The sequence below is a fragment of the Sceloporus undulatus genome, chromosome 5, assembly GCF_019175285.1.
Source record: "Sceloporus undulatus isolate JIND9_A2432 ecotype Alabama chromosome 5, SceUnd_v1.1, whole genome shotgun sequence".
Lineage (NCBI taxonomy): Eukaryota > Metazoa > Chordata > Lepidosauria > Squamata > Phrynosomatidae > Sceloporus > Sceloporus undulatus.
This window is the reverse complement of record NC_056526.1, coordinates 99,131,280-99,143,283: the sequence shown is the minus strand read 5'-3', so window position 1 is coordinate 99,143,283 and position 12,004 is coordinate 99,131,280. Positions and strand designations below refer to the sequence as shown.

Sequence of the window (12,004 nt, the reverse complement as noted above, 5' to 3'; positions counted from 1 at the left end):
TATTTCTTTTTGTATATTTAATAATATCCTTGTGTTTTAACTGTATTTGTTTTAGTTTTTAATTTCCCCAAATAATGATGATAATAATAGTAGCAGCAGCAACAGCAGCAGCAGCAAAATATCATTTGCCATCCACAAAGAACTGGCAGGAATTTAAGCCTGACAAGGTTGTTGAAAATGGTGATGTAAAAACCACATGGAGCTTTAAGATTACAAATAATTAGAACATAATATGCTAGTAACTTTGCTTGAGAAAAAGAAAGCTTGGATTATAGATATGGCAGTGTCGGGGAACAGCAGACACACACAGAGAAAATATTATGAAACATTGAAAAGACTACAGACTGAGATTCAGTGCCTCTAAGAAAACAAAATAACTGTGTTTTCAGTGCTGATATGGGATCAGGAGCAATTCAAGATGGATCGCTAAAATATTTGAATAAAATCATCATATATGGGATTGCAGTAGCATGATTACAAAAAGTTACACTGCTTGGAATATGTCATGTTATCTGGTAATACCGCAGTAATTTCTAGTTTTTTGGATAGAATCTGAATTATTAATGGTCCACAATCTAGTAGATAACACCTTGTAGATTGTAATTATGGTGATCATGATGATGATGATGATGATGATGATGATGATGATGATGATGATAGTAATCATAATAATAAAATATAGTAGTAGTGGTAGTAGTAATAGACTTTTTACCCACAGAAATACCTTACATATCTAAGCCAGCTTGACCAAGACTAGCTCATACTGGCTAGTTGAACAGTTTATACTGTAGTTTAGATTCCCCTGTTTTCGTAGGCATTTATTGTATTTTCTCTTTTCAGATTCGGGAACAAAACCTGCAAGACATTAAAACTGCTGGCCCACAGTCACAGGTTCTTTCTGGGGTTGTTGTAGACAGGAGTCTTGTACAGGTGAGAGCAAAAGCTGCTTTAAAATGCAGAGTTAGTGTTAATTTTTAAAAATGTTTATTTTTTTAGTGTTAGTGTTAATTCCTACTGTCACCTAATCCATCACTATGAAATTATTCTTTAATTGACAGAATGTAACTGTTTATAAGGTAAGTGTTAGAGGTAACATTTTTCTGTCTTTGCAACTATGCCCAGGGCCAAAAGTGCCGTGGAAGCATGTCCCTAGCAGTGTGCTGCCTTTCATGCTGGTTGCAGTGCATGCGACATGCAAAGGCTGCTCCTCTATGGGCTAAAAATCCACTCAGAACTAGTCAGGCTTTGTATCACTGAATATATTTGAAAAAGTGCTCAGTTCAAACTGTTGTTTCCACAGTTTATCTGTAATGGCTTCTTTAGTGCAAACTATATTGTCATGAGAAGATTTTATCTTACAGTCATCTAATTGAACACCTACAAAGGAATGCCTTTTCCAATAAAGCATATCAACTAATGGCTTGGCTAAATAAATGTAAGAGGAAAAGATAAGCAAATTATTTCTTTTGTACTTTATGAAGTTTGACTAGTATCATCATGGTGATCATTGACACGGTTGGGCTAATGTATCTGTGCATGTTGTGTCATTCTCATTGCTTTAGCATCAACATTTATTGTTTTCCTGCATGTTTTTAGCCCATGATACAATGCTCTTAGCTGATAATGTGAAGCCTGAGCTCGGTTTGCTCTGTTCACTCAATTTACTGTTGCAGGATGCTCCCCTGTCAGACTGTACGGAAACAATTGAAGGGCTCGATACCACAGAGCAGGCCTTTAGTCCCGCTAAATCTGTCTCTGTTAGAAAGGTACTTACTGCCCTGTCATACTGCTGTAAATACTATTATATACCTTTTAACATCTCTTGAACCCTGGTTTGTAGCTTCTGTACATGTGTTGATGTGAGAAAAAACTAGATGAATCTGCAAGTTAGGCACATGCCTGTTTTGATATAAAATAAGCTCAAAAGAGTGATACTTACTAACTTTGAAATCATGAATAACTTGCACGAATTACACAATGAGCTATTGGGGGTGGCTTTGTTTACACATGATCTGTGTTACGTATCCCAGACACTTCAGTGTAATTCCCAAATATCCACATACTCAAGTAAGAATAATGCAGCACAGATATGTTAAGCATGGCTGCACATGTTTTTCTGTAAGAAGAGTTGACGTAGAGAGACCTGAAAGGGTACTGCATGTAAAGGTTCATTATGACTTCCTACAAAGATTGTACAAAAGCTAATTGGACATGAGTACTCATAGATGTAAATCTGTAACCAAGTGAAAAACAGTCCCAAAGTATAGAAAGACAGTGGTCTTTAAAATATTCATTATGGTAAGATAACTGATATGGTGCACTTTTATATAAACACACCCCCAGAGAAAACCTGAGTGGCACATTCTCAATGTATGTCCTGTCTCGGAAGAAAACATGAAAGACCATAAGTTCTTCAGAAAGAAATAGCAAAGTTTGAAGCAAATGAATCTGCTCTATCTTGTGCTCCCTCTGTTTGTTTTTTTTTAAAAAAATGATTTTCATTTGACTGAACCGTTGTATTCACATTAAGCATTAGCTGTAGATTTTTCCCCAAAAAACAGACGTCCACTGAATAAATAAATAATTTCATACATTAAAGTTGTTGACTCCTTACGTATCATTCAGTGTCAATAATTGCCATTTTATATTTAGTAAAATAAAAGTTGAAAATCATTTTTCATGTATGTTTTTCAAATTTTCTTCATTGGGCAATGAATTGCTAGTTATACTACAGTCGCAATCCAGATCCTGCTAGAAATTGCAGAGAACAAGCAGAACATTAAATGAATTGTTGTTTTATCAGCTTTTGAAATATATTCATCACTGCACTAGTATGACTTCATTCAGCATATTTGGAAAGATTGTTCAGCCACTATAAATGGCTCAAAAGCATTTCTTGCTTCTTCTTGCAATCAAACTTTGTATTGACAGTGACAGTAAACAGGATACTCTTTTTCAGTAAAGAACATGCTATTTTTGGATCACATCTCCAGTTCTGATGAGGATTAGTTTTGTAATAATTTGACATAAAATATGATGTCATGTGCAAATTACATCAGTGCATGCACATTGCACACAATCAATTCACTTAACCTTATTTTCACATTCTTATAGCTAAATCCAACTACTAGTCCTAATTGCAAGAAAATCACTGAATCAGTGAGATTTCCCTAAATTGATCTTCTGCTCAGCAGCAGTTGATCCAATGGATTTATTCTAGTTGGGACTAACCATTGGATTTAGGCTTTTATATATGGCTGTTGTACTGTTTGATGTGATGTTTGTTGTAAACCCAGTTCACTATGTACCATTTCTAGAGCATGGAAAACTACCAATTGGGCAACTTTGTTTTGTCTTGATTTGCTGAATTGATTTGGGGTAGTTATATAGGATTGAGGAAGTCAGGGGAAATCCAAGATGAAAAAAGGTGGAGCATTTTTTTTTATATATAGCTTCCTTGAGTTCCTTAAAAACAATTTCTAACATATATTTTACTCTACCTTGGTAACCTTTGTATAAATAAGGCAGCACAGATGTGATGTTACTGATAATGGGGAAAAAACCCTACAGGTTATTTTGTAGGTACAAAATTAGTGTTCTGCTTTTGTTCTAAGCATTCACTTGCCAGGTTAAACTACATTAAGGCTGCATCCACACTGCAGAAATAATCTGATTTGGTACTGCTTTAACTGCCATGGCTCAATGCTATGGAATTCTGGGATTTGTAGTTTGTTGTGGCACTAAAGCCACAACAATTTCCAGAATTCCATAGCGTTGATCCATGGCAGGTAAAGCAGTATCAAACCGGAGTATTTCTGCAGTGTAGATGCAGCCTAAAACAGTTTTTTAAATTGAAAGGCCCAGTCTCTAATGTAATGCCCTGGATTTACAACCTACTCTTTATCAGAATTAGTTGTATAGATCAGTGCTTTCAAAGCTATTGGATGTGGAATGCTGGCCGCTCCCCCCGGCTCCCTTTAACTTGTCAGGGAACAGCACCATATTTGTGCCCTTTGGCTACAATAATTTTCTTTCTTTCCTGGAAACTCATTAGGGACTGGAAGCCAGTGTCTTCCAGAGTGTTAGAGAACTTGTAGAACCTCTAGGTGCTTTCAGGAGCCAGGAAGGACAGGGCTCCAGTATACACATAGTGGTCCTCACCACATGTATTTACATGTGGTGAGGGCTACTATGTGTATACTGGAGCCTTGCCCTTCCTAGCTCCTGAAAGCTGCTAGAGGGAGACTGGCCGAGTGGGTAAGGGGAGTGGTAAATGCCTTACTGCAGAAAGGGAGGTTTCCATCCTGCCTAAAGAGGGCTGTAGTAAGGCCATTACTGAAAAAGACCTCCTTAGATCTCACCATTCTGAATTAACTATCCGCCAATCTCTTAATATCCCATTCTTGGTGCTGGAGTGAGTGGTGGCTTCCCAGCTCCAAAGGTTTCCCAATGAAACCAATTATCTAGAGTCATTGCAGTTAGACTTCAGGCCTGGCTATGGGACAGAAACAGCTTTGGTCCCCTTAGTGAATGACCAACGCAGGGAACTGAACAGGGGGAGTATGCCCCTGTTAATCCTACTGGACTTCTTGGTGGCTTTTGATACCATCAACTATGGTATCTTGTGGGCCACTTCTCTGGGATGGGACTTAGGAGTACTGTTATGCAGTGGTTCTGGTCCTTCTTGCAAGATCGAGTTCTGAAAGTGGTGTTGGTGGACTTCTTAGGCTCACACCTTGGGTATGCTCCTGGACTCAACTCTGAGTCTGGATGCCCAGGTTTCAGCAATGGCCAGGAGTGCATTTGTACAGTTAAAACTAGTGTGCCAGCTGCACCCATTCCATTGAGACATGAGATGTAGTTACGGTGACACATACCTCAATTAATACACTCTGTGTGGGGCTGCCTTTGAAAACTACAGCAGGTTCAAAATGCCACAGCCAGAATGCTGACCAGGGCCAGTTACAGGGAACATGTACCTCCCTTGTTAAAACAGTTTCACTGGCTATCGGTTCATTTCTGGACACAGTTCAGAGTGCTGGTTATAAAGCCCTATATGGTTTAGGTCCAGACTATTTGAGAGACCATGATCTGTTACAGACTGCCAAAATAAAGCTGCTTCAGATCTCTTTGGAGGTATGCTATTTAAACGATGCATGGGTCCTAAGAGTCCAGAGGTCGTGCCAAAGCCACACTCCATTCCTAAGCACCGGAGTGCAGCTTTGGTGCAGCTTCCGGATTCTTAGGATGTATGCATCATTTAAACAGCATACCTCCAAAGAGACCCAAAGCAGCTTTATTTTGGCAGTCTGGAACAGGCCCATATCTCCCATATGAACCTGCCCGAGCCCTAAGATCTTCAAGGCAAGGTTTTCTCTTGGTCCCACCACCATCCCAGGCTCGCTTGGTGAGGACACGAGAGAGAGCATTCTTGGTGGCTGCTCCCACCCTCTGGAATGCCCTTCCATGGGAGGCTAAGCTGGCCCCCTGCCTCCCTTGCATTTCACCAGCAAATAAAAGCTGTTTTATTCAAGCAGGCTTTTAAATATAATATTATATATATATATTCCAAGGTTGGCGTTTATATGGTGTGTGTGTTTCAGTTATGTTTTTAACTTTTGCATGTTTTATGTTAATTTTGTATTATTTTAATTGATTATTTTAACTGTTTTTACATTTTTGTAAAGTTTTTAAAGTGTTTTTATCTTGTGAGGGGCCTTGAGTCCCTTTCTGGAGAAAGACAGCATAAAAATGAAATAAATAAATAAATAAATAATAGTGGAAATGTGAGTTAATAAAGAATACTGGAGGGGCACATATATTGTATGCAATCATTTGGCAAAATTTAATCAAAAAAACAAACACCCCACACAAATAATTTCTTGACATCAGTCCTTATTCTGTATTATCTCATTGCCATAGAGAAACAACTAAGAAATAAGCTCTTATTCTCAGAATGTATTATTACAATTCGGGTGTTATTTTCACTTTATTGGTCCTGTTAAAAGGAATATCTTCCACAACACTTTTCCCATCTTGCCTCTTAAATATGCATTCTCACTTCTAATTACATTCAGTATAGCAGTAAAGATTCACCATCATGTTTATGAACTAAAGCTTTTTGATTTGCAGAAAATCTGGGCCTTACTTGGCCTTTTTTTCTTAGAAAAGAAAATACAGTTTTTTTGTGCCCAGATACCAGTTGTCTATGCCACTGAATAAACAGAATGGACTAAAACATTTTAGTCTAATTCACTATAGCTCTTCCTGTGTTTAGTTCAAAATTAGTACAAATAACACCTAAATAGCTTATATAAACATGGCAGGAGATACAGAGAGAAAGTATTATTGGTGAGGTTTAAGAAAAATGAGATGCAGATAGTACTGACTGATAATTATGTTAAAAGCTTAAAAGATTACAGTATATAGGGATAATGTTTGGTAATTAGATAGCAATTGTATGTTATTTTTATTGATTCCTTTCAAATTGACCTTAATTTTATTGATCATCTATCAAGATTTTTTTCTCTAAAAGTTTGAGATACAATATGGATAAATCAAAATACAGTGGGCCCTTCTTATTCACAGATTCAACCATGCATGGCTTGAATATTTTTTTAAATATTTAAAAAAACTAACATTGGCTTTACCATTTTATATAAGGGACATCCTTTTACTACACCATTGTATTTAATGGGTTTTGAGCATCCACTTACTTTGCTATCCACAGGGGGTACTGAAACCAAACCACACCAGATATCAAGGGCTCACTGTAACTAGGAATGAAAATGGGAGATTCTAGCAGGGCATGGCTTTTGTATTATAACTGAAATTAACTTTAATGTGCATGCTGTTTTTCCACACAAATATGGCCCAGGTCAATGGTTCTCAGACTATGGGGCGGGACCTCTGGGGGCATAAGAGTTGCTTGAGGAGGACCATTCTACCTCCTCCTCCTCCTTTTTGGTATTCTGGAGGGGAAAAGAAAGTCAAGGAGGGATCTTGGAGCATCCGGCTGAGAGAGGAGGAAGAGATCTATTTCCTTTTAACATAAAATGTTGAAATATGTGAATGTAAATAAACATACTAAACAAAAGAAATATTTTTATTTATATACATTTACTTCATATGTATATACTATGACAAGCGTGGGGGGGCAACATCCACATGTAGATGTAAAGGGTGGCTGTTAGAATCCTGAAGTATTCTACCAGATGTATTCTAACTGTGGATGATGGGGGATGGGTTGCGCTTCGCATAGCTTGTAGAGATGGTGATATGTAGTGTTAGGCTGAACCAGGTGTGAGTTATCTAGTTTCCTTGAGAGGCTGGCCTGCAGAGACTTGGAATGCAGTTTCGTTTCTCAGGGGATAGGGATGGAGGATGGGAACTAGGGCTGGGAAGGAGGGGTCCTACTGCGTGGGCTTTTGCTGGGGGTGAAGTGCTTTGGCTTCGGGGGGGGAACTTATGCATTGCTTTGCCTGGGAGGGGTCAGTCTCAGCTTAGAAGCTGAGTGATGCGACATCGCTGATCTTGGAACCTTCAATAAAGTTCTGTTGTTTCAATAAACAAGCTGACTGATTGATTGTCCAGGGTTCTGGTCCATACTCTGACAGTGGCACAAAGATAAAAAGTTTGAGAACTACTGTCCCACATTCACAGGAACAATGGCTGTCAGTGTATTACAGTAACGAGTAAGAGCTCAGATTGCAACAGTTCATGAATACAAATAGTTAATGTATCCTCACCCAAGCAATGTAAAAATAATCTATTAGAAGATTTGTTGTAGTAGGACATATTGATGCTGATATTTATTAGTTGGATAAAACTGTGAAACAAATTGAAATAAATTTCAAATACTTGAAGAACATTCATTTTTTTTGTAGGTGACAGAGACATACAAAAAGATATTTTACAAAATCTAATGTTAAAAATTGTTCCTATGTTTATACTGGTGAGTGTTCTGAAGAAATGGCAAAATATGTTTTATTTGAAGATACAAGAAATCATGACTAGGAGGCAAATACTTACCAAAGAATGGTGGTCAATAGAAAGTTAACAATGTGTAATGTCAAAATATATTATGTACAAATTGCTTGGCTAAGGCAGCCCAAAGAAAGTTTAGTTTGAACTAGAACAAGTTCTTATATTCCAGTAAGAACTTTGTTAAGGAAAGAGACAAAAATGATACCCTTTCAACTTCTGCAAACAAGTTTATGTGCTGTGGCAGATGTAAACAACTCTGCCGAGCCAAGAGGTTAGTTTTCTGCCCATGGTCCCTTGAGGACCACAGCCAAAAATGCCCTAAATTCCCAAAATCTGGAAGTTGAAATTGGCATTTAAATATATAAAAAACAGTGCTTATTGGAAGCTTGAAACAAATGAAACATGAATTGCCTCTCCTAAGGGCTTCCAGGACCAGCAGGCCACCCGTTTGGGGAGGCAGAAAAGAAGGGCAGTTTGAGGAATTTAAGGGGATGGAATATGGTACCAAGGCTGCAGTTTATCCATATAAGAGTTCAGGATATGATTTCTTCTTAACTCTGCAGGTTTATGCCCTTCTGTTGGCAATTGAAAATTTGGGGAAACTTAAGAAACACTAAGAAAAGCTTGAATACTTTTGTTCTTTTGGCAGCTACGATATTGGACAGCTGCAAGGAATTCATATCAGATAAAAGGATTGGTTTTGTTATTTTATTATTAACCTTTATTTATGAAGCGCTGTAAATTTACACAGTGCTGTACATGCAATCTTTTTAGTTAGACGGTTCCCTGCCCTCGGGCTTACAATCTAAAAAGACATGACACAGAAGGAGAAGGGAGTGGTGGAGGGAAAGGGTAAGAGGTCATAGAATCATAGAGTTGGAAGAGACCACTAGGGCCATCCAGTCCAACCCCCTGCCATGCAGGAAATCCAAATCAAAGCATCCCTAACAGATGGCCATCCAGCCTCTGTTTAAAGACCTCCAAGGAAGGAGACTCTATCACCCTCCGAGGAAGTGCATTCCATTGTCGAACAGCCCTAACTGTCAGGAAGTTCCTCCTAATGTTGAGGTGGAATCTCTTTTCCTGCAGCTTGCATCCATTGTTCCGGGTCCTGTTCTCTGGAGCAGCAGAAAACAAGCTTGCTCCCTCTTCAATATGACATCCCTTCAAATATTTAAACAGGGCGATCATATCACCTCTTAACCTTCTTTTCTCCAGGCTAAACATCCCCAGCTCCCTAAGTCGTTCCTCATAGGGCATGGTTTCCAGACCTTTCACCATTTTTGTTGCCCTCCTTTGGACACGCTCCAGTTTCTCAATGTCCTTTCTGAATTGTGGCGCCCAGAACTGGACACAATATTCCAGGTGGGGCCTGACCAGAGCAGAATATAGTGGCACTATTACTTCTCTTGATCTAGACACTATACTTCTATTGATGCAGCCTAAAATAGCATTGGCCTTTTTAGCTGCCGCATCACACTGTTCACTCATGTTCAACTTGTGGTCTACTTGGACTCCTAGATCCCTTTCACACGTAGTTTCATTCAGCCAGGTGTCACCCATCCTATCTGTGCATTTTATTTTTCCGCCCTAAGTGCAATACCTTACATTTCTCCGTGTTGAATTTCATTTTGTTAGCTTTGGCCCAGCAGTTCCTCTCTACCTCCAAGGCCTGGACCAAGGCAGATGGACTGGAGGGAGGGCTTGAGTTCTTAATGGATGGTTAATCATTTTCCAGGGAAAATACATACTCTCAAGTAGGATAATGCATATACAGTACATAGCAATACAGGAAATGGTTTGATAAACAGGCACCAAAAGAACATCAAATAGTAAGCGACAATTATGCAATGCCTGGGAAGGCTTCTCTGAACAGGATGGTTTTCAACTCCGTTTTGAAGCTGGTTAAAGAAGTGATGGCTCTTGCTTGTGGGGGAAGAAGGTTCCAGGAGTGAGGGGCAGCAAGTGAAAAGGGGCGAATCTGGGATGGGGCAGAAGAAATCCTGGGCTGAGACAGGAGCCCTTGACTACCAGAACGGAGGGCCCTGGTGGGGAGGTGAGGAGAAAGAAGGTCTGATAAGTAAGGAGGGGCCAATCCATGGAGGGCTTTAAATGTCGACAGCAGGAGCTTGTACTGAATGCGGAAGGGGAGAGGGAGCCAGTGAAGGGATGCCAACACAGGAGAGATGTGGTCAGAGCAGTGGGTGGAAGTGATAATGCGTGCAGCTGAATACTGGACAGAGATTAAAGGACGGAGGTGAGAAAGAGGAAGCCCAGCCAGGAGGACGTTACAGTAATCAAGTTGTGAGATCACTAGGGCATGGACCAGGATCTTGGCAGTAGAGGCGGAGAGATATGGTCGGATTTTGGCAATATTGTATAAAAAGAATCTACAAGCCTTGGCTGTGGTCTGGATCTGAGGGATACACAACAGAGAAGAATCAAAGATGAAACCAAGACTGCGGGCTTGCTGGACTGGTTGAATAGAAATGTTGTCCACAGAGACAGAAAAAGAGTGTTGAAGGGTGGGCTTAGGAGGAAAGACAAGAAGCTCCGTCTTGGACATGTTGAGCTTCAAACGCCGATGGCACATCCAATGCGAGACAGCTGTGAGGCAGGACGAGACTTGCTGTTGAAGCATTGGAGAAAGGTCAGGGGCGGAAAGATACAGCTGAGTGTCATTGGCATACAGATGGTAGGATGTATGTCTTTCTGAGGAGGAAAGGAACAAACGGCATTTCTCCTCATGTACTTGCTGGATCAGGATGTTTATTGCAAAACTTTCTTCCCTGGAAGGAAAGAGTAAACCTAGCACAGGGACTGTGTTCTTGTTTGGGATTGGGGCTAGTCTAAAGCTCTTATATCTAGTGGAGAAAGGATATCTTGCTGAATCTCCATGTGCCCTCCTTTGTCTTTGTCATAGACAAGTTCTTGTAGAGCTCTCATTTGTCTGAGCCCTCTGTCTTATTCCTTCCAGCAAATCAATAGGTTTAAGCAGATGGAGAATGATGGAGGGCACCTCCGGTAAAACCAGTTACAGCATCACCTTAATTTGTCATAGAAGTGGGAGACAGTTCTCTTCCAAGGCCTTATGCTCAGCAGTAGCCAATACAGGAAGAACATTCAGACTATCATGCATAGCTATTTTTCCAACCCCACCCAGATCACCAGCCCCTGACAGAAACAATATAGACTGCCAGTCTTCCTACAGATGTTTGTTAGAATCCCCACAGTTGTCTCTCTCCATAGTGACATATTGGGGATGCTATTCCTTAATTGTAAGCATGGAATGACCCTTATATCTCATTAGACAAGCCAGTCATTCTTTCCTTTGATGAGTTAGGGAGACAGAGCCTCTTCAGGATGGACGTAAGAGACTGGTGAGTTACTATCTTGAAGTCATTTGTCACAAATTTCATCCCTTGCCACAAAAGGGAAAAGAAATCCAGAACATCCCTTAATGGGTTTTCAGCCTCTCTTAACTTACTACACTCCAGGTCATCTTTCCCAAAATTAGACTGATTCATACAGAAGGGTGTTGAGTTCTCCATAGAGAGCACTGGAAACAAATCAGCATAAAGTAGACATCCTACTTAAGACTTCTTTCTGAGAACTACAAGAACTTTTCAGCTGGACTGAACTGACAATCACGACCACCACTACCAATTTGATAAGATTTATAGCCATGTTTTCTGTCACCCATCTTCTGCACATGCCATATTATATCTAGCTTGCTAAAGTGTTCATTGCAAACAGTGGCTGAAACCATGGAAACAAGTCATACCTTGTATGCAACAAGCTTTTTCCTGTTTTTACAGCAAGCTTTTCTTCCATCTGTTTCCATTGTGCAAAAATCATATTAAAAAAAGAAGTGGCGAAAAAGAACTAAAATGAAGCAGCAGATAATAAACTGAAAATACAAGAAACATCTGTACATAAAATAACTATGCTTACCTTAAAGAAAAGTTGACCAAATTTTCAAGCTGATGTGTATATGTAGTTGGCTACTATGTTCCGA

At 39.6% G+C, this 12,004-nt stretch overlaps 1 protein-coding gene across 13 annotated transcripts in view; it reads left to right on the top strand.

Moving 5' to 3' along the window:
- The window catches only part of ADD1 (adducin 1), an 85,368-nt gene that overhangs the window by 54,832 nt on the left and 18,532 nt on the right, over positions 1–12,004 (top strand). For 4 of the 13 annotated variants that reach the window (XM_042466764.1, XM_042466767.1, XM_042466772.1 and 1 more), the window contains 3 exons: positions 841–930; positions 1,059–1,076; positions 1,674–1,766. In XM_042466764.1, the coding sequence (XP_042322698.1) occupies positions 841–930; positions 1,059–1,076; positions 1,674–1,766 (201 nt within the window). The remainder of the gene's footprint in view (positions 1–840; positions 931–1,058; positions 1,077–1,673; positions 1,767–12,004) is intronic. The other 9 variants (XM_042466765.1, XM_042466770.1, XM_042466776.1 and 6 more) reach the window with 3 other exon arrangements.